We start from the raw sequence: 21,249 nt of genomic DNA, 5'->3' as shown, positions 1-21,249 counted from the left end.
AAGTTACCTGCTATTATATGACAATCGGTAGTATTTACATCAGCTGCGTTATCGCAAAAGCACATGGGCACATGTTTGATCGTGCGACAGATCGCAAAATTCGGACTATACATGTAACAGAAAGTTGGCAAGAGTAGGCAGGGATTAATGCATTCACCGCGTAAACAAAACTCTTCGTTCGTACAGTCATTGTCAGTCGCGCAAGTTGTTAGGGGTACGGTCATAGGTGGCATTGTACTCGGCAACTGTGGTCGTGTCGTTTGATTGACGCGTAAGCTTGGTTCTGTTGTTGTAAAATTTGCTTCGAGCAGCGTTGGTTTTGTAGTAACCACTTGTATTTCGGTTGTGGGGATTAACAGAATTTCTGGAGTTGTCGACTCTACGTAGATTGGTGTTACAGTGACTGTTCGTTGTGTTAACGGTGTTTCTGTACCATATCCGGCGGGTGTTACTATCTTAATTAATTCGCTTGTTGTATAATTCGCAGCTGTAGTTTGTGGTGTTGTTGCTGTGATATTCACATCTGGGAGACCTGAGTACTCAGCCGTAGTCTCTACTGCAGTAAATTCTGTAACATATCCAGATGTAGCAGCAATTTCAATAACAGGATGGCGTGTGGGGGTTGTTCTTTCTTCAACTTCAGATATTTTTGTAGATTCCGGTGTAGTGATTCTTACATCCGGAACCGTGGTATATCCCGCAGTGGTTTCAGGCGCAGGAGTATCAGTGATTGGACGACGTGTGGAGGTAAATCTTTCTTCACCTTCAGATATTGTTGTAGATTCAGGTGTAGTGATTCTTACACCCGGAACCGTGGTATATCCCGCAGTGGTTTCAGGCGCAGGAGTATCAGTGATCGGGCGACGTGTGGAGCTAAATCTTTCTTCACCTTCAGATATTGTTGTAGATTCAGGTGTGGTGATCCTTACACCCGGGACCGTGGTATATCCTGCAGTGGTTTCCGGCGCAGAAGTATCAGCGATCGGACGACGTGTTGAAGTAAATCTTTCTTCACCTTCAGATATTGTTGTAGACTCAGGTGTCGTTATTCTTACACCCTGGACTGTGGTATATCCCGAGGTGGTTTCCTGCGCAGGCGTCTCCGTGATCGGACGACGTGTTGAAGTAAATCTTTCTACGCCTTCAGATATTGTTGTAGATTCAAGTGTTGTGATTCGTTCACCTGGGACTGTGGTATATCCCGCAGTGCTTTCAGGCGCAGGAGTATCAGTGATCGGGCGACGTGTGGAGGTAAATCTTTCTTCACCTTCAGATATTGTTGTAGATTCAGGTGTAGTGATTCTTACACCCGGAACCGTGGTATGTCCCGCAGTGGTTTCCGGCGCTGGTGTACCAGTGATCGGACGACGTGTTGAGGTAAATCTTTCTTCACCTTCAGATATTGTTGTAGATTGGGGTGTTGTTATTCTGACACCCGGAACTGTGGTATTTCCGGCAGTGGCTTCCGGCGAAGGAGTATCAGTGATCGGACGACGTGTTGAGGTAAATCTTTCTTCACCTACAGATATTGTTGTAGATTCAGGTGTTGTGGTTTTTACACCTGGTACAGTGGTATATCCCACAGGGGTTTCTTTTGAAGGAACTTCGGTAATTGAGGCAGGTGTGGGAGTAAATCTTTCTTCACCTTCAGATATTGTTGTAGATTCAGGTGTAGTGATTCTTACACCCGGAACCGTGGTATATCCCGCAGTGGTTTCAGGCGCAGGAGTATCAGTGATCGGGCGACGTGTGGAGCTAAATCTTTCTTCATCTTCAGTTATTGTTGTAGATTCAGGTGTGGTAAGTCTTACACCCGGGACCGTGGTATATCCCGCAGTGGTTTCCGGCGGAGGAGTATCAGTGATCGGACGTCGTGTTGAAGTAAATCTTTCTTCACCTTCAGATATTGTTGTAGATTCAGGTGTAGTGATTCTTACACCCGGAACCGTGGTATATCCCGCAGTGGTTTCAGGCGCAGGAGTATCAGTGATCGGGCGACGTGTGGAGGTAAATCTTTCTTCACCTTCAGATATTGTTGTAGAGACAGGTGTGGTGATCCTTACACCCGGGACGGTGGTATATCCCACAGTGGTTTCCGGCGCAGGAATATCAGTGATCGGACGACGTGTGGAGGTAAATCTTTCTTCACCTTCAGATATTGTTGTAGATTCAGGTGTGGTGATTCTTACACCCGGGACTGTGGTATATCCCGCAGTGGTTTCAGGCGCAGGAGTATCAGTGATCGGATGACGTGTTGAGGTAAATCTTTCTTCACCTTCAAATATTGTTGTATATTCAGGTGTTGTGATTCGTACACCTGGGACTGTGGTATATCCCGAGGTGGTTTCTTGCGCAGGCGTCTCAGTGATCGGACGACGTGTTGAGGTAAATCTTTCTTCACCTTCAGATAGGGTTGTAGATTCAGGTGTTGTGGTTTTTACACCTGGTACAGTGGTATATCCCACAGGGGTTTCTTTTGAAGGAACTTCGGTAATTGAGGCAGGTGTGGGAGTAAATCTTGTTTCTTCTTCAGGTGTCGTTGTAATTTCAGGTGTCGTTTTTCCTCGACCTAGCACTGTGGTGTATCCCGCAGTGGTTTCCTGCGCAGTAGTCTGAGTGATCGGAAGTCGTGTGGAGGTAAATCTTTCTTCACCTTCAGATAGTGTTGTAGATTCAGGTGTCGTTATTCTTACACCCTGGACTGTGGTATACCCCGAGGTGGTTTCCTGCGCAGGCGTCTCAGTGCTCGGACGACGTGTTGAGCTAAATCTTTCTTCACCTTCAGATATTGTTGTGGACACAGGTGGGGTGATCCTTACACCCTGGACTGTGGTATATCCCGAGGTTGTTTCCTGCGCAGGCGTCTCCGTGATCGGACGACGTGTTGAAGTAAATCTTTCTACGCCTTCAGATATTGTTGTAGATTCAAGTGTTGTGATTCGTTCACCTGGGACTGTGGTATATCCCGCAGTGGTTTCAGGCGCAGGAGTATCAGTGATCGGGCGACGTGTGGAGGTAAATCTTTCTTCACCTTGAGATATTGTTGTAGATTCAGGTGTAGTGATTCTTACACCCGGAACCGTGGTATGTCCCGCAGTGGTTTGCGGCTCTGGTGTACCAGTGATCGGACGACGTGTTGAGGTAAATCTTTCTTCACCTTCAGATATCGTTGTAGATTCAGGTGTTGTGGTTCCTACACCTGGTACAGTGGTATATCCCACAGGGGTTTCTTTTGAAGGAACTTCGGTAATTGAGGCAGGTGTGGGAGTTAATCTTGTTTCTTCTTCAGGTGTTGTTGTAATTTCGGGTGTCGTTTTTCCTCGACCTAGCACTGTGGTGTATCCCGCAGTGGTTTCCTGCGCAGTAGTCTGAGTGATCGGACGACGTGTGGAGGTAAATCTTTCTTCACCCTCAGATATTGTTGTATATTCAGGTGTTGTGATTCTTACACCCGGGACCGTAGTATATCCCGCAGTGGTTTCCGGCGCAGGAGTATCAGTGATCGGACGACGTGTTGAAGTAAATCTTTCTACACCTTCAGATATTGTTGTAGATTCAGGTGTTGTGATTCGTTCACCTGGGACTGTGGTATATCCCACAGAAGTATCAGTGATCGGACGACTTGTGAAGGTAAATCTTTCTTCACCTTCAGATATTGTTGTAGATTGGGATGTTGTTATTCTAAGACCCGGAACTGTGGTATATCCCGCAGTGGTTTCCGGCACAGGAGTATCAGTGATCGGACGACGTGTTGAAGTAAATCTTTCTACACCTTCAGCTATTGTTGTAGATTCAAGTGTTGTGATTCGTACACCTGGGACTGTGGTATATCCCGAGGTGGTTTCCTGCGCAGCCATCTCAGTAATCGGACGACGTGTTGAGGTAAATCTTTCTTCACCTTCAGATAGTGTTGTAGATTCAGGTGTCGTTATTCTTACACCCTGGACTGTGGTATACCCCGAGGTGGTTTCCTGCGCAGGCGTCTCAGTGATCGGACGACGTGTTGAGGTAAATCTTTCTTCATCCTCAGATATTGTTGTATATTCAGGGGTTGTGATTCTTGCACCCAGGACCGTAGTATATCCCGCAGTGGTTTCCGGCGCAGGAGTATCAGTGATCGGACGACGTGTTGAAGTAAATCTTTCTACACCTTCAGATATTGTTGTAGATTTAGGTGTAGTGATTCTTACACCCGGGACCGTGGTATATCCCGCAATCGTTTCCGGCGCAGGAGTATCAGTGATCGGACGACGTGTTGAAGTAAATCTTTCTTCACCTTCAGATAGTGTTGTAGATTCAGGTGTCGTTATTCTTATACCCTGGACTGTGGTATACCCGGAGGTGGTTTCCTGCGCAGGCGTCTCAGTGATCGGACGACGTGTTGAGGTAAATCTTTCTTCACCCTCAGATATGGTTGTATATTCAGGTGTTGTGATTCTTACACCCGGGACCGTAGTATATCCCGCAGTGGTTTCCGGCGCAGGAGTATCAGTGATCGGACGACGTGTTGAGGCAAATCTTTCTTCACCCTCAGATATGGTTGTATATTCAGGTGTTGTGATTCTTACACCCGGGACCGTAGTATATCCCGCAGTGGTTTCCGGCGCAGGAGTATCAGTGATCGGACGACGTGTTGAAGTAAATCTTTCTACGCCTTCAGATATTGTTGTAGATTCAAGTGTTGTGATTCGTACACCTGGGACTGTGGTATATCCCGCAGCGGTATCAGTGATCGGACGACGTGTAGACGGAAATCTTTCTTCACCTTCAGATATTGTTGTAGATTGGGGTGTTGTAATTCTGACACCCGGAACTGTGGTATATTCCACAGTGGTTTCTTTTGAAGGAACTGTGGTAATTGAGGCAGGTGTGGGAGTAAATCTTGTTTCTTCTTCAGACGTTGTTGTAATTTTAGGTGTGGTGAGTCTTACACCTGGGACTGTGGTATATCCCGCAGTGGTTTCCTGCGCAGGCGTCTCAGTGATCGGACGACGTGTAGAGGTAAATCTTTCTTCACCTTCAGATATTGTTGTAGATTGGGGTGTTGTAATTCTGACACCCGGAACTGTGGTATATTCCACAGTGGTTTCTTTTGAAGGAACTTCGGTAATTGAGGCAGGTGTGATAGTAAATCTTGTTTCTTCTTCAGACGTTGTTGTAACTTTAGGTGTGGTGAGTCTTACACCTGGGACTGTGGTATACCCGGAGGTGGTTTCCTGCGCAGGCGTCTCAATGATCGGAGGACGTGTTGAGGTAAATCTTTCTTCACCTACAGATATTGTTGTAAATTCAGGTGTTGTGGTTCTTTCACCTGGCACAGTGGTATATCCTACAGGGGTTTCTGTTGAAGGAACTTCGGTAATTGAGGCAGGTGTGGGAGTAAATCTTGTTTCTTCTTCAGACGTTGTTGTAATTTTAGGTGTGGTGAGTCTTACACCTGGGACTGTGGTATATCCTGCAGTGGTTTCCTGCGCAGGCGTCTCAGTGATCGGACGACGTGTGGAGGTTAATCTTTCTTCACCTTCAGTCATTGTTGTAGATTCAGGTGAGGTGGTTCTTACACCCGGGCCTGTGGTGTATCCCGCAGTGGTTTGCGGCGCAGGAGTATCAGTGATCGGACGACGTGTGGAGGTATATCTTTCTTCACCTTCAGATATTGTTGTAGATTCAGGTGTCGTCATTCTTAAACCTGGGACTGTGGTATATCCCGCAGTGGTTTCCGGCGCAGGAGTATCAGTGATCGGACGACGTGTGGAGGTATATCTTTCTACACCTTCAGCTATTGTTGTAGATTCAGGTGTTGTGATTCGTACACCTGGGACTGTGGTATATCCCGAGGTGGTTGAGGTAAACCTTTCTTCACCTTTAGATATTGTTGTAGATTCAGGTGTCGTTATTCTTACACCTGGGACTGTGGTATATCCTACAGGGGTTTCTGTTGAAGGAACTTCGGTAATTGAGGCAGGTGTGGGAGTAAATCTTGTTTCTTCTTCAGACGTTGTTGTAATTTTAGGTGTGGTGAGTCTTACACCTGGGACTGTGGTATATCCTGCAGTGGTTTCCTGCGCAGGCGTCTCAGTGATCGGACGACGTGTGGAGGTTAATCTTTCTTCACCTTCAGACATTGTTGTAGATTCAGGTGAGGTGGTTCTTACACCCGGGCCTGTGGTGTATCCCGCAGTGGTTTGCGGCGCAGGAGTATCAGTGATCGGGCGACGTGTGGAGGTATATCTTTCTTCACCTTCGAATATTGTTGTAGATTCAGGTGTGGTAAGTCTCACACCCGGGACTGTGGTATATCCTGCACTGGTTTCCTGCGCAGGCATATCAGTGATCGGACGACGTGTGGAGGTTAATCTTTCTTCACCTTCAGATATTGTTGTGGATTCAGGTGAAGTGGTTCTTACACCCGCGCCTGTCGTATATCCCGCAGTGGTTTCCGGCGCAGGAGTATCAGTGATCGGGCGACGTGTGGAGGTATATCTTTCTTTACCTTCGAATATTGTTGTAGATTCAGGTGTGGTAAGTCTCACACCCGGGACTGTGGTATATCCTGCAGTGGTTTCCTTCGCAGGCATATCAGTGATCGGACGACGTGTGGAGGTTAATCTTTCTTCACCTTCAGACATTGTTGTAGATTCAGGTGAGGTGGTTCTTACACCCGGGGGTGTAGTATATCCCGCAGTGGTTTCCGGCGCAGGAGTATCAGTGATCGGGCGACGTGTGGAGGTATATCTTTCTTCACCTTCGAATATTGTTGTAGATTCAGGTGTGGTAAGTCTCACACCCGGGACTGTGGTATATCCTGCAGTGGTTTCCTTCGCAGGCATATCAGTGATCGGACGACGTGTGGAGGTTAATCTTTCTTCACCTTCAGATATTGTTGTGGATTCAGGTGAAGTGGTTCTTACACCCGCGCCTGTCGTATATCCCGCAGTGGTTTCCGGCGCAGGAGTATCAGTGATCGGGCGACGTGTGGAGGTATATCTTTCTTCACCTTCGAATATTGTTGTAGATTCAGGTGTGGTAAGTCTCACACCCGGGACTGTGGTATATCCTGCAGTGGTTTCCTTCGCAGGCATATCAGTGATCGGACGACGTGTGGAGGTTAATCTTTCTTCACCTTCAGACATTGTTGTAGATTCAGGTGAGGTGGTTCTTACACCCGGGGGTGTAGTATATCCCGCAGTGGTTTCCGGCGCAGGAGTATCAGTGATCGGGCGACGTGTGGAGGTATATCTTTCTTCACCTTCGAATATTGTTGTAGATTCAGGTGTGGTAAGTCTCACACCCGGGCCTGTGGTGTATCCCGCAGTGGTTTGCTGCGCAGAAGTATCAGTGATCGGGCGACGTGTGGAGGTATATCTTTCTTCACCTTCGAATATTGTTGTAGATTCAGGTGTGGAGAGTCTTACACCTGGGACTGTGGTATATCCCGCAGTGGTTTCCTGCGCAGGCGTCTCAGCGATCGGACGACGTGTGGAGGTAAATCTTTCTTCACCTTCAGATATTGTTGTAGATTCAGGTGTGGTGTGTCTTTCACCCGGGACGGTGGTATCTCCCACAGTGGTTTCCGGCGCAGGAGTATCAGTGATTGGGCGACGTGTGGAGGTAAATCTTTTTTCACCTTCAGATATTGTTGTAGATTCAGGTGTGGTGGTTCTTACACCAGGGACGGTGGTATATCCCACAGTGGTTTTCGGCGCAGGAGTATCAGTGATCGGGCGACGTGTGGAGGTAAATCTTTCTTCACCTTCTGATATTGTTGTAGATTCAGGTGTGGTGAGTCTTACACCTGGGACTGTTGTATATCCCGCAGTGGTTTCCTGCGCAGTCGTCTCAGTGATCGGACGACGTGTGGAGGTAAATCTTTCTTCACCTTCAGATATTGTAGTAGATTCAGGTGTGGTGTGTCTTACACCCGGGACGGTGGTATCTCCCACAGTGGTTTCCTGCGCAGGCATATCAGTGATCGGACGACGTGTGGAGGTAAATCTTTCTTCACCTTCAGATAGGGTTGTAGATTCAGGTGAGGTGGTTCTTACACCCGGGGGTGTAGTATATCCCACAGTGGTTTCCGGCGCAGGAGTATCAGTGATCGGGCGACGTGTGGAGGTAAATCTTTCTTCACCTTCAGATATTGTTGTAGATTCAGGCGTGGAGAGTCTTACACCTGGGACTGTGGTATATCCCGCAGTGGTTTCCGGCGCAGGAGTATCAGTGATTGGGCGACGTGTGGAGGTAAATCTTTCTTCACCTTCAGATATTGTTGTAGATTCAGGTGTGGAGAGTCTTACACCTGGGACTGTGGTATATCCCGCAGTGGTTTCCTGCGCAGGCGTCTCAGCGATCGGACGACGTGTGGAGGTAAATCTTTCTTCACCTTCAGATATTGTTGTAGATTCAGGTGTGGTGTGTCTTACACCCGGGACGGTGGTATCTCCCACAGTGGTTTCCGGCGCAGGAGTATCAGTGATTGGGCGACGTGTGGAGGTAAATCTTTTTTCACCTTCAGATATTGTTGTAGATTCAGGTGTTGTGGTTCTTACACCAGGGACGGTGGTATATCCCACAGTGGTTTTCGGCGCAGGAGTATCAGTGATCGGGCGACGTGTGGAGATAAATCTTTCTTCACCTTCTGATATTGTTGTAGATTCAGGTGTGGTGAGTCTTACACCTGGGACTGTTGTATATCCCGCAGTGGTTTCCTGCGCAGGCGTCTCAGTGATCGGACGACGTGTGGAGGTTAATCTTTTTTCACCTTCAGATATTGTTGTAGATTCAGGTGTGGTGTGTCTTACACCCGGGATGGTGGTATCTCCCACAGTGGTTTCCGGCGCAGGAGTATCAGTGATTGGGCGACGTGTGGAGGTAAATCTTTCTTCACCTTCAGATATTGTTGTAGATTCAGGTGTGGAGAGTCTTACACCTGGGACTGTGGTATATCCCGCAGTGGTTTCCTGCGCAGGCGTCTCAGCGATCGGACGACGTGTGGAGGTAAATCTTTCTTCACCTTCAGATATTGTTGTAGATTCAGGTGTGGTGTGTCTTACACCCGGGACGGTGGTATCTCCCACAGTGGTTTCCGGCGCAGGAGTATCAGTGATTGGGCGACGTGTGGAGGTAAATCTTTTTTCACCTTCAGATATTGTTGTAGATTCAGGTGTGGTGGTTCTTACACCAGGGACGGTGGTATATCCCACAGTGGTTTTCGGCGCAGGAGTATCAGTGATCGGGCGACGTGTGGAGGTAAATCTTTCTTCACCTTCTGATATTGTTGTAGATTCAGGTGTGGTGAGTCTTACACCTGGGACTGTTGTATATCCCGCAGTGGTTTCCTGCGCAGGCGTCTCAGTGATCGGACGACGTGTGGAGGTTAATCTTTTTTCACCTTCAGATATTGTTGTAGATTCAGGTGTGGTGTGTCTTACACCCGGGATGGTGGTATCTCCCACAGTGGTTTCCGGCGCAGGAGTATCAGTGATTGGGCGACGTGTGGAGGTAAATCTTTTTTCACCTTCAGATATTGTTGTAGATTCAGGTGTGGTGGTTCTTACACCTGGGACTGTGGTATATCCCGCAGTGGTTTCCGGCGCAGGAGTATCAGTGATTGGGCGACGTGTGGAGGTAAATCTTTTTTCACCTTCAGATATTGTTGTAGATTCAGGTGTGGTGGTTCTTACACCAGGGACTGTTGTATATCCCGCAGTGGTTTCCTGCGCAGTCGTCTCAGTGATCGGACGACGTGTGGAGGTAAATCTTTCTTCACCTTCAGATATTGTTGTAGATTCAGGTGTGGAGAGTCTTACACCTGGGACTGTGGTATATCCCGTAGTGGTTTCCTGCGCAGGCGTCTCAGCGATCGGACGACGTGTGGAGGTAAATCTTTCTTCACCTTCAGATATTGTTGTAGATTCAGGTGTGGTGTGTCTTACACCCGGGACGGTGGTATCTCCCACAGTGGTTTCCGGCGCAGGAGTATCAGTGATTGGGCGACGTGTGGAGGTAAATCTTTTTTCACCTTCAGATATTGTTGTAGATTCAGGTGTGGTGGTTCTTACACCAGGGACGGTGGTATATCCCACAGTGGTTTCCGGCGCAGGAGTATCAGTGATCGGGCGACGTGTGGAGGTAAATCTTTCTTCACCTTCTGATATTGTTGTAGATTCAGGTGTGGTGAGTCTTACACCTGGGACTGTTGTATATCCCGCAGTGGTTTCCTGCGCAGTCGTCTCAGTGATCGGACGACGTGTGGAGGTAAATCTTTCTTCACCTTCAGATATTGTAGTAGATTCAGGTGTGGTGTGTCTTACACCCGGGATGGTGGTATCTCCCACAGTGGTTTCCGGCGCAGGAGTACCAGTGATCGGACGACGTGTGGAGGTAAATCTTTCTTCGCCTTCAAATATTGTTGTAGATTCAGGTGTCGTTATTCTTACACCCGGGACTGTGGTATATCCCACAATAGTTTCCTTTGAAGTAACTTCAGAATCTGTGGCAGGTGTGGGAGTTAATCTTGTTTCTTCTTCAGGTGTTGTTATTATTTTAGGTGGCGTTTTTCCTAGACCTGGAACTGTGGTATAGCCCGCAGTGGTTTCAGGCGCAGGAGTCTCAGTGAGCGGATGACGTGTGGATGTAAATCTTTCTTCACCTTCAGATATTGTTGTAGATTCAGGTGTGGTGGTTTTTACACGCGCGACTGTGGTATATCCTGCAGTGGTTTCCGGCGCAGAAGTATCGGTGATCGGACGACGTGTGGAGGTAAATCTTTCTTCACCTTTAGATATTGTTGTAGATATAGGTGTTGTGGTTCTTACACCCAGGCTTGTGGTATATCCCGCAGTGGTTTCATTTGAAGGAACTTCGGTAATTGAGGCAGGTGTGGGAGTAAATCTTGTTTCTCCTTCAGGTGTCGCTTTTTCTAGACCTGGGACTGTGGTATATCCCGCAGTGGTTTCTTTTGTGGGAATTTCGGTTATTGAGGCAGGTGTCGGAGTTAATTTTGTTTCACCTTCGGGTGTTTTTGTAGCGACTTTCGGTGTTACCTCTGTTGTGGTAGGTCCTGTGTCAGATGGTTGGGTGGTCGTACTAAATGCTGTCGCTTGTGTCGTACTGTCATAAGATTCTGTCTCAGTTTCGGCTACAATATCTGTATAATGGGTACGCATTTCTGTTTGATTGCCTATATACGTGGTGGTATACTTAACAGTTGTGGCAGTCGTGTCCTTGCGGTCGTACATTATGGGTTTTGTTGTAGTCTCAACAGTCGTGGGTATTTCAAAGAGTATGGGAATGCATTTGACGGTGGTATTGCCAATAAAACTATCAGCGCAGATACATGTGGCAACGCGATGTGCTTTCACAATACACAATGCAGACTCGGCACACACGACTGTGCAAGGATCAACGCATTGCCCGAGCGTGCTGCTGCACTGTAGCGTTTCGTCGCAGTCGACATCATGTGTACAGTTGGCACCAGCCGGTGACGGAGGCGAGGATGGAGTTGCAGACGCAGTTGTAGCAGGCGTAGAAGTTGTTATGGCTGCACGAGTTTTTGTGGTTGTAATTTGTTTTTGATGGTTTTTACAATTTTATTAATGTTTTTTTTTGTTTTGTTTTAAATAGAGAATGTAGAATTTGTTTTGTACATTGTGGCGTAGAGTAAATTTTTTACATGTTGATAAGATAAAAAATATGTTAGATATAAAAAAATATATATACAATTGTCAGTAAGTAAATTTATAATTAATTTTTGGGATTTGTGTTTTTTGTTCTCTTTTTCTGTGAGGGTAGAAGGTAAAATATATACATAGGGGTTGCTATAGGCTAATTCAGGTACCAATTGACTAGTAGTGGGGGTACTTATTTTACTTTTTAAGGAGCGGGATATATCAGGGGTTCATGTATTAGTTTTATATTTATATGTATATATACATATATGTATATATATATGTATCTAAATATTATATTTGGTTTTACGTTGCTTGAGGTAGTAAGTTTTGGGTTTTAATATATTATATTTAAAATTTACAGTTACTTTGTACTTTTTTACAATTAGTTAGCTACACTGGTAAACCGTTAGTAATACTTTCGACTATTTTATGTTACAAAACCAAAAATTTTTAATTGATTACTTCAAAAATTTTCCATCGAAATATTAATTTTGGATTAATTTGCTGTTTATTGCATTGATTAATTGTTGTTTTTATTGTTGTTGTTGGTTTTTAAAATAATTAATTCATTAATTGAACTGTGGCATGAGCGTGTGTGAATGTGTAGAGGATTTTACTGTTGGTTAGCTTTTGGAGTTACGAAAAACTTATGAAGTTCAAGTTTTCAGTGAAAGACAAATGTTGTTTTTGTTTTTCTTATGTTACAAGTATTTAATTATTTACTCGATTTGTGGTAAGCGAGTTTTCGCTTTCAAGAAATAATGCTGCAAAGCTTTTGCATTTTACGTTAAACTGAAACTGCCGTGGGCTTTATTACTGGTTTAAAGCATTATTTTTGGCGAAAAAAATTTAAAATAAATTTCGTTAAAAAAACGCTTGAGTTCTCACTGTTAAGCAGTAGAAATATGGCTGTTTCTTTCTGATTGTAAGCGCTGTGAAGCGTTCATGGGAAGCATTTCGTTAAAACAAAAATTAGTTGGTTGCAGTAGGAGGCACCGCGCATCCGTCGAGTGCACACCAAACGTGCATATATGTGTGGGTGAGAGAGCGCGCACGGCATGTGTGGCATTAATATGAGCGGAAATTGTAAGAGTATTGGAGAGAGCATGAGACAGTGAGCACATGGTTTTTATATTGTTTTTTTTTTTTTTGCATTTTTTTGTAATTTTTTTTGTTTTTGATATTTGGTAGTAGTAGTTTTTTCACACTTATACAACTCTAGACGATTGCTTTACCTTTTTGACATCCATTCTTGGCATCGGCTATAAATCCGGGCGGGCAGAATTTACATATCGGCTTATGATCCTCGACGATGCATGGCGAGTTGGGTGCGCACGTTGCAAAGTCGCACGGATTGACGCACTGATACGAGCGGCACGCCAAACCTGACGGACAGCCCGCATCGCGTAGACAAATCGATATCGACGGCTGACAATCCTTCATACAAATACAAACTGGCTTGTGATCCTGCACCTCACAGGATTTATTCTCCGCACAAATTGGTTGACGACCCACGGGCACAACGCATGGACTGCGACATTTGCCCTCACTACAAGCCATATTCGAGGCACAATCATCATCGCGATAGCATTCACGCTTCTCGGGTGCGCACGTCAATTCACCATATTCATTCACAATGAAGCCGGATTTGCACACGCATACCGGTTGATGACGGCGTGTCTCACACTTCTTACTGCCGCCGCATATGAATAGCGGATTCTGACATGGATCGGTGCACTGGCCATAGTGACTGCACTGCAGATTGTCGGGACAATCGTTGTCCTGTGCGCAAGGTATTTGCTGTTGTGGGTCACGCGGTTGCAGCGTTGTGCCGTCGGTGCATTTGGGATCCGGCTTGCATTCGACTTCGGGTCGTCCGATATAGCAACTGGGGCAAGAGCAACGCGGTCGGTGTAGTACGCTTTTGCAAAGCGCATTTGCACCACAAACGCCACGCACCGAACAAGGATCAATGCAGTGTCCTTGCAGGCATGATTTCTCACTGGGACATTCGACGTCTGATGTGCATTGTTCGGTGTCTAAAATGGAATTTGAAGTGGCCGAAAGAGAGAGAGAGATCGTGAGATAGAGAGACGGGTTTTCTTGGTTGCTAGTGATTGCTTTGTTGTAAAAAAAAAAATATTTTTATTCTATTTATACTTTTCCTCTTACACGAGTACATATACATGATTTGAGAGTGGGAGATTTACGGTAAGAAAAGTAGGCGTGATAGTAGAACTCTTGTCTAGCGACATTGATTGCCATTTAGACATTAAGCTTTCATTACTGAAGCTTGTGTGCACAAATAGAAAGAAAGAACGAGTGAGACAGATTGTTTTGTAGACTTGATAAAATAGATAAAAATATATGCATGCACATTGAGGGAGACTGAGCGTTTTTGAGACAAAATTTTGACTTTTTTGCTTCGCAAGCACATGCAGTCGAGATCCAAATCGAGCAGGAAGAAAAGAAGTGAGCAAGTTTGTGAGCAACTTAAGCGGCGTGCTCACTACTAAACGGAAAATGTGCGAGCGGAACAGTTATAGTGTATAGTTGAGTGTACGCGTTCGTGAAAGTGGGGGAAATTTCGTGGGTAAAAAAATTGTGGTACTTAAGTAATAAACTTAAACTAACCCTACGCTTAGTGTTTAAATAGGTACGGTGTATGTGTGTGTGGGCTGGGAAACAGTGTCGCTCTGACTTTATATTTGGTAGACTTTTTTTTTTGGTAGTTTTCCAGGGACTTTAGTAACATTTAAAAACTATAATTTGTTTGTCAGTGGGTGGATTGGTTTCGTGTTTGCTTGCTGGTTGGTACTGTGTGGGTAGGGAGGAGTTGTGTGGTGGTTTTTTGGATATCGGTGTTTGCACTTGGACGTTTTGTAGTGTTGTTGGGTGTTTAGGAGAGGATTATTGCGTTTAACATTGAGGTTAGGTTGTGATATTAGAAATGCTATGTAAAAATTTTGTTTCGGAAACGAAAAGATGCAAAATGTGTATGTCTTTGTGTGTGCGTAAATTCGAAATAATATTTTGCAAACGGTAGCGTTTAAACAATAATAATAATTTTGAGTTTCTGTTTTCGTTAAAAAAAAAGTATTGGAAAGGGTTTTTTGTTAAATACTGTGTGGGATATTTATTAGTTTCTCTTTGCTTTTGGAGAAAGTTGTGCCAATTCATACAAAAAAATAAATTTATTAAAATGTAATTTATTTCTTTTGTTTTTGTTTTACAAACAGCTCGTGTAAAAATCAAATTAGTGGAGAACTGTGAAGGGGAGACATCTCACATTTTTAGGAACTCAGCAAAAGTGTGTTGCTGTTTGTGACTTGTTGTTTTTGTTTAATTTCTGTTTTGTTAGCGTTCGATATAAGCGAGTTATTTTTTTTAATGTAATTTTGTTATTTGAGTGAATGATACGTACAACTTTTTTATTATAATTTTATTTGTATTTTTGCCCATTACGCGTTGGTTTAGTTGTAAATTGTAATTTTTTAATTGAAAATTAGTTGCTATTTTATTTATATTCAGTTTTTAGTTTTCTTGGCGCATATTCGTTAAAGTCATTTCTCAATAAACCGTTCAAATACTAAAAATCATGATTTTAAAGTCGTTTAATATATTACTTTTATGTTCAAATAAGAGCTGCCACCTGTTCAAAGTGTCAACTTCCAATTAAATTTTATTCTTTTTTAAAGAAAAATGCAAATTTTGCTTAGGAATGGGCGTTGGTATCTACGTTATTAAGTTTCTGGCAGTTTTGAAATGAAAGTTGCCACCTGATAAAATTTTACAGCTTTAGCGTAGAAAAATTTTGACTCAGTAAGAGAGTTGGCTACTATAAAATGTGGTTTAAGACAGATTCAGACAGAGCTATGGAGATTTTTCTAAAAATTGGAGAGCTTTTTACTGTGAAAAAATTTAGAAACTGTTTCGAACATTATTTGGAAGCATTTTTAAAGGCTTCGGAATTAGTTTCTTATTTTTTTGGAGAGTTTGTCAAAATTTGCAGTGCCTTTTCGGCTCTGAAAGTATAATTTTAATTGTTTTGTAGAATTTTTCAAAATTTTGAGAATTTTTCCTGCTGTGAAAGTAAATTTTTAAACAGTGTTGAACAATCACTGAAAGTATTTTTATCGAATACAGAACTTACAGTTTTAAAAAATTTTTGAGAGTTTTCTTGGAGAGTTTTTCAAATATTTGAGAGTTTTTTATGGGTGTGAATGTAAGCTTTTAGAAACCGTTTTAGGAGAGTTTATCGAAATTTTTAGAATTTTTTACGGTGAATGTAAATTTTTAGAAACAGTTTTAAACAATCACTGAAAGCATTTTTAACCAATTAGAAATGAGTTTCAATATTTTTTTTGAAGTTTGGATTAAACTAGAATTCATAACTTTCTAAATATGTTGATAGCTAAAAAATTATTTCGATATATTTCGAAAAATTAAAAATTGAATTTGCTTTAATATTTGAATTTTGTGACAATTAATTTTGATGTTTCAAAACAATAAAAATTCAAATTTGCAAATTTTTTCTTTAAAAAAAAGTGTTGAAAACTTTTTTATATTAAGACATTTTTTTTACAACATGAGTAAATAGAAAATGTTGTTAAATTTTGAATATGCGCCAGAACTTGTTTTTGAAAAAAAAAAAATCGTAGCATTCGAAACCCTAAGAAATGTTTATGTCTATATAATTTCATTATTTTTGCGGTTGAAAATTCGTACGACATCCAACACATGCGCTCTGCCCTAATATGTACACCTATTCGGGATATTTTTTAAACCGTTTTCTATGTATGTGTATTTAGTTTCTTCAAAGCAAAATGTTTATTAATTTAAAAAATATGTATAAAAGGGAAATTATGAAGGAAGTTTTTGTATATATAATATTTATATGCTCTTTACATTTCGTAATATAATTTTAATTTACAAACTAGCAAAAACAAAAAAAAATGAATTAAAAAAATATTATCGAATACCAAAACTAATTTATACAAAACGTAATTTTGTTTTATTTTTTTTACATATTTTTAAATACTTTTTCGAAATATACAACTGTGTGTTTGTGTGTGTGCAACAACAACACAGCATATTAAAATATTTACAAGTGTTAGTATAGCTCACTGCCAAAGAACAGTACACTGCGGTTTAGACATATTTACAACTTACTGACTAATGCAAAATACCAAAAATATTGTTCGGGGTTAGTGAATTTAGTTACAGCTGGCTGCATTGCGGGACCCTACGCATTACTTAATATAATTGTTATATATTATTTTTTATTTTATTTATTTTTATTTTTAAGATAAATAAATGTTAAAATATGTTATATATTATATGTAGTTGCTGGCATATGTGAACCATGTGAGAATTGTCCCGTCCACAGTTCCCAATCTGAGACTAAACGGCATATAAACGTTTTGAAAAAAAAAATAAAAAAATTTATTTATGTAAGCATTTTGAATTATATAATATTTATAACGCTTACGTTTAGTCATAAGCAAGCTCAGGACTAATATAAATTTGATGTTGTTGTTGTATTGCACTGTTAATCAATAATCAATACTAGGCTGCTATTTTGAATTTCAACTCAACGTTTTAACTCGAAATATGGGTAACTAAAGCGGGGAGAGTGGGCGTTGGTGTTGTTCGCATAGGCGTGGGAGCACTTGGAAGTTGGTGGGGAGACACGTTGCTAAGGGGGAGCGTGGATGGGTGCACAGCGCTAACCAGTAAATGGTACTGTGTCGCTTTGTGTTCGTGTTTGCGTGTGTGTGTTTGTGTTGGTGTTGGTCGTTGTAATTGTTTTTGCAAAAAATTTAATTTTCGTTGTTTATTTTTGAACTTTTCATGGTTTTCGTACAAACTTGTTTTTGCTTTTTTGTTTTTTTTTTGTGTGTTGCTTTTGCCAATTGTTACACGAACTTGTTGTTGGCTTTACTTATCGCTATCGCGGCGCTTGATCCGGTATTTTGTGTATGTGTGTGTGCTTCTTTTGCATTTTTTGTTTTGGTGTTAGGTTTTAGTATTAGCTCAATTTGGTATTGTTGTTGTGTTTGCTGCTGCTGCTGCTACTAATGCTGCTATTAATTTTCGCTACAATTTGGCGCTAAACTTTTACTTGGTTATTTACTGTGTTACACACATACATACATACATATGCTCATATAGTGTATGTACGCCTATGTATGGGTAGTTTATGGCTATGGAGTAGTATTAAGACTTTAAATTTTGCATTAAATTATTATATAAGTGTATAATTAATTAATAGGGAGCGTACGGTGGTGGTTAGGAATCGATTAAAATGGTGGCTGGTGGGACAAGGTTTATGGCGGAGTGGAGTTGTTACACCGGCAAAAAGTTATTTAATGAACGATATTTTTATAAAATTCAACAGATTGCTAGAAATCTGTGGTTTAAATGTGTTTTTTTTTTTTATAAATAGGCATATTATTATTAAAATTTGTATTGCTCTTGTTTTTAAAAAAATACAAAAGATTTATATTTTCAATATTACGAAACATAAAATACAAATTCAAAAAAATGAAAAATATATTCGTGTATATGGTATTTTAAATTAAGTAAGTTCAATTTCTAATTAGCATGTCAATATATGTTTTAAATCAAAAGCTACATTTTTTGAGCTTTTGCTTTATGAAAGTACCATATATGGCAAACATAATCTAATAACTAAATATTTTAAAAGTTTACAATGTGAAAGTTTTTACTTTGTGAAAGTTTGGAAAGCTTTTATTATATGAAAGCTCCGAAAAGTTGCCACAAAAGCTTCAAATAAATGATGTAAAATTTTACTTAGTTGTACTTATATAAAAGTACCACTAAGCTTTAACTTTTACTTTAAAAATGCTTCAAAAAGCTTAAATATTTGAAAAAGCTTTCGAAAATTACAAACATATACAACACGTTAACTAATTTTCCGCTTCTTTAACATAAAAGTTTTATAGTTTAAATTTTAATGAACAAATTTGATTCATTTAGCTCGTGAGCAGCGTAAATTTTTACAGATACTGAGATGCAAGCTAATGGTTAAAGCTTTAAAGAAGATTATAACATTTCTATTCATATATAAGCTTGTTCAGGCTTATAACATTTTTAAAAATTGAATAATTTAAGTTTGTCTGTAGAGCTTTTAAGCTTTTCAATGCTACGCAAATATTATATATTTTGAGGCATAAAATTTATATATCAAATGAACAATTTAAGCTTTTAAATGCTAATCAAACATTATATTTTTTAAGACATAAGGCTTGTCTGTAAAGTTTTTCAGCTTTACGTTGATAAACAAATATAATATTATATTTTTTGAGGCATAAAGTTTATATATTAAATGAACAATGTAAGCTTGTATGTGGAGCTTTTAAGTTTTTCGTTGCTACTCAAAAAATATATACTTTGAAGCATAAAGCATATATACATATATTTAAGGAATAAAGTTAGATCTGTCCATATCAACTATTAGTTGTATAAAGAGAAAAAGCTCAACTTTTCATGTTGAACGGCATTTAATTTTACTACACGTACTATAATATTTTCTACAAATATGCATTCAAATCTTTTGAAACCATATACCCTAAAAAGCTTCAACTCAAGTTTCCAACGAAAGCTTTTGAAGCAGAAAGCTCTAAAAAGCTCCATGGCATACTAATATGCGCTGAAAATGACGACTAATTTATTTTTTATTATTTATTAATTTCGTTATTTTCTGCGCATAATTTGTTTTTGTGAGATTTGACACAGAAACGTTGTACCCAATGCAATTAAAGCTGCAGATATTTTTGTATTACCGTTGTTTCTTCGTGCATGAATCTTAGATATATAACTATTTATGTATAAAATTTTAGTCGTTTCAATGAAGCGCGCTTACTTTACTTACGATATGGTGTATGTATGTATTGTAGCATGGTTGTTTTCGGTTTTGGGATAGTTGTGGATAATGTTTTATATGTTTTCGGGATAAGCTATAAAGGATGTTTGTATGTGTGGTATGTTTATGTGAGTGTGTGCATGTATATTTGGTAAAGGATAACTGACTTTTATTATGTAACAATAAAAAATTATGCATGTCTTATGTATTTGTAGCATATGTTCAACTACTTGTAGCTGTTTGAGTTAGCGCCTACTGAATTTTGGTTATGTTTTATTGTTTTTAGGCTAAAAACAAACGATGTAAGCATGTGAAATATTATTTTTTGTTTTGTTTTCCAACTGTTTTCTTCATTTTTTTTTTTTGCTTGTTTGTTTGGTTTTTTGCACCAATACAGATGTGAATGTTAAACGAATACTTATGTTGTATGCAATTATAAAAATATATATGTGTTACATGTCTGTAGGCACAGATTGGGATACCGCGATAGCGACAGCGACATTCCACGAACTTCCATATGCGTTAAATTTTGCTTTTTGATTTTTATAAATTTTGATTTTCAAGCGTTCGGTATTTTTTTTTTTGTTTTGTATATATGAGTATATATTCATATAATCTCACTTGAAACACATGCATATATGCACATAATATAGTATATGTGTTGTACGAATAGTTTAAATGCACTATAAGGGATGGATTGCTTAGAAAAAAATTGGCTAATATTTTATAATAAATAAAAAATGATAAAAAAAGTCAAATAAAAGTATAAATAAAAAATTAAATGCAAATTAAAGTAAATAAAAATAAAAACTATGGACCTAAACTAGAAAAAATGCATATTTTTTGCAAAAAAAAAATTTCTTGAAAAAATTAAATACTGTAAAATATTTTGCTGAGTGCATAGTTTTGTCATAAAATCTCTATTTTTTGCCACTGAAATATTTATTTATTTATTGGTTTTTTTTTTCTTGTTTCTTCACATATTTATTTTTCTGGCACACTGAACATGTTGTGTGGAGAATTGTTTTTGTATATGTTTTGTATGTGTATGTGTGTGTGTGAAACGTTAAAAATGTCTTAAAAACCCCAATAACTAAATTTGGTATTAAATTCAAAGTAAAAAATTGTATTTACACACACTACACTGTGAAAATTATTTGCTTAATAACAAGTGTTAACCGCAAAAAACGTGTGTTTGTTTACTTTTTGCTGTGTCAAAGGTTAAATTCAAACTCTGTAAACAATTATTTAATTATTTAAATTTGTTGCAAAATACTTAATGCTCCACTAAAAGTATTATTATTATTTATTATGCTGTTTTATTTATTAAAAACAATTGTTAAACTATTCGCAACATTTGCATAGTTGGGGTTAATTAATTTATATTAAATATTAAAATGCTGGTAACGAAATTTCATTATTACCCAGTTGCATTAGAAAACATAAATCTCAACTCAAACAATTGTTACGCACAAAATTAATTATTTATTATTTATATTTTTTGTGTTTTTTTTTCACACTATTTGTGGTATTAGACTCAGGTCTCAAGTTTTTAATTTGCACTAAAAAAAAAAATTAAGTAAACAAAAAATAAGTGAGGCTAAACTAAAAAATCTGCAACTGAAAAATTATTTAACTAAACTCACTAAGTTTGCTAAACATTTCTGGTTATTGGTTTGTCATATGCAA

At 40.0% G+C, this 21,249-nt stretch overlaps 2 protein-coding genes and 1 long non-coding RNA gene across 23 annotated transcripts in view; 1 reads left to right on the top strand and 2 right to left on the bottom strand.

The window, feature by feature from the left end:
• Positions 1–21,249, bottom strand: part of dpy (fibrillin-like protein dumpy) — a 235,231-nt gene that overhangs the window by 62,843 nt on the left and 151,139 nt on the right. For 19 of the 21 annotated variants that reach the window (XM_070107428.1, XM_070107446.1, XM_070107427.1 and 16 more), the window contains one exon: positions 12,908–13,711. The exons of 1 other annotated variant lie outside the window; for it this stretch is intronic. In XM_070107428.1, the coding sequence (XP_069963529.1) occupies positions 12,908–13,711 (804 nt within the window). Of the gene's footprint in view, positions 1–7; positions 1,461–12,907; positions 13,712–21,249 lie in introns of those variants that run through there. One more of the 21 variants, XM_070107443.1, reaches the window with a different exon arrangement.
• The window catches only part of LOC118682257 (uncharacterized), a 131,288-nt gene that overhangs the window by 91,106 nt on the left and 18,933 nt on the right, over positions 1–21,249 (top strand). The window lies entirely within an intron of this gene.
• LOC138856399 (mucin-2-like) lies at positions 353–11,588 on the bottom strand (the record flags this gene model as incomplete). The annotated part of the gene is made up of 2 exons (XM_070107511.1): positions 353–379; positions 453–11,588. Coding segments are annotated over 2 exons (11,163 nt in total), but the record flags the coding sequence as incomplete, so codon positions are not given.

This window comes from Bactrocera oleae, chromosome 3 (genome assembly GCF_042242935.1).
Source record: "Bactrocera oleae isolate idBacOlea1 chromosome 3, idBacOlea1, whole genome shotgun sequence".
Taxonomy (NCBI): Eukaryota; Metazoa; Arthropoda; class Insecta; order Diptera; family Tephritidae; genus Bactrocera; species Bactrocera oleae.
This window is presented reverse-complemented; position numbering and strand designations above follow the sequence as displayed.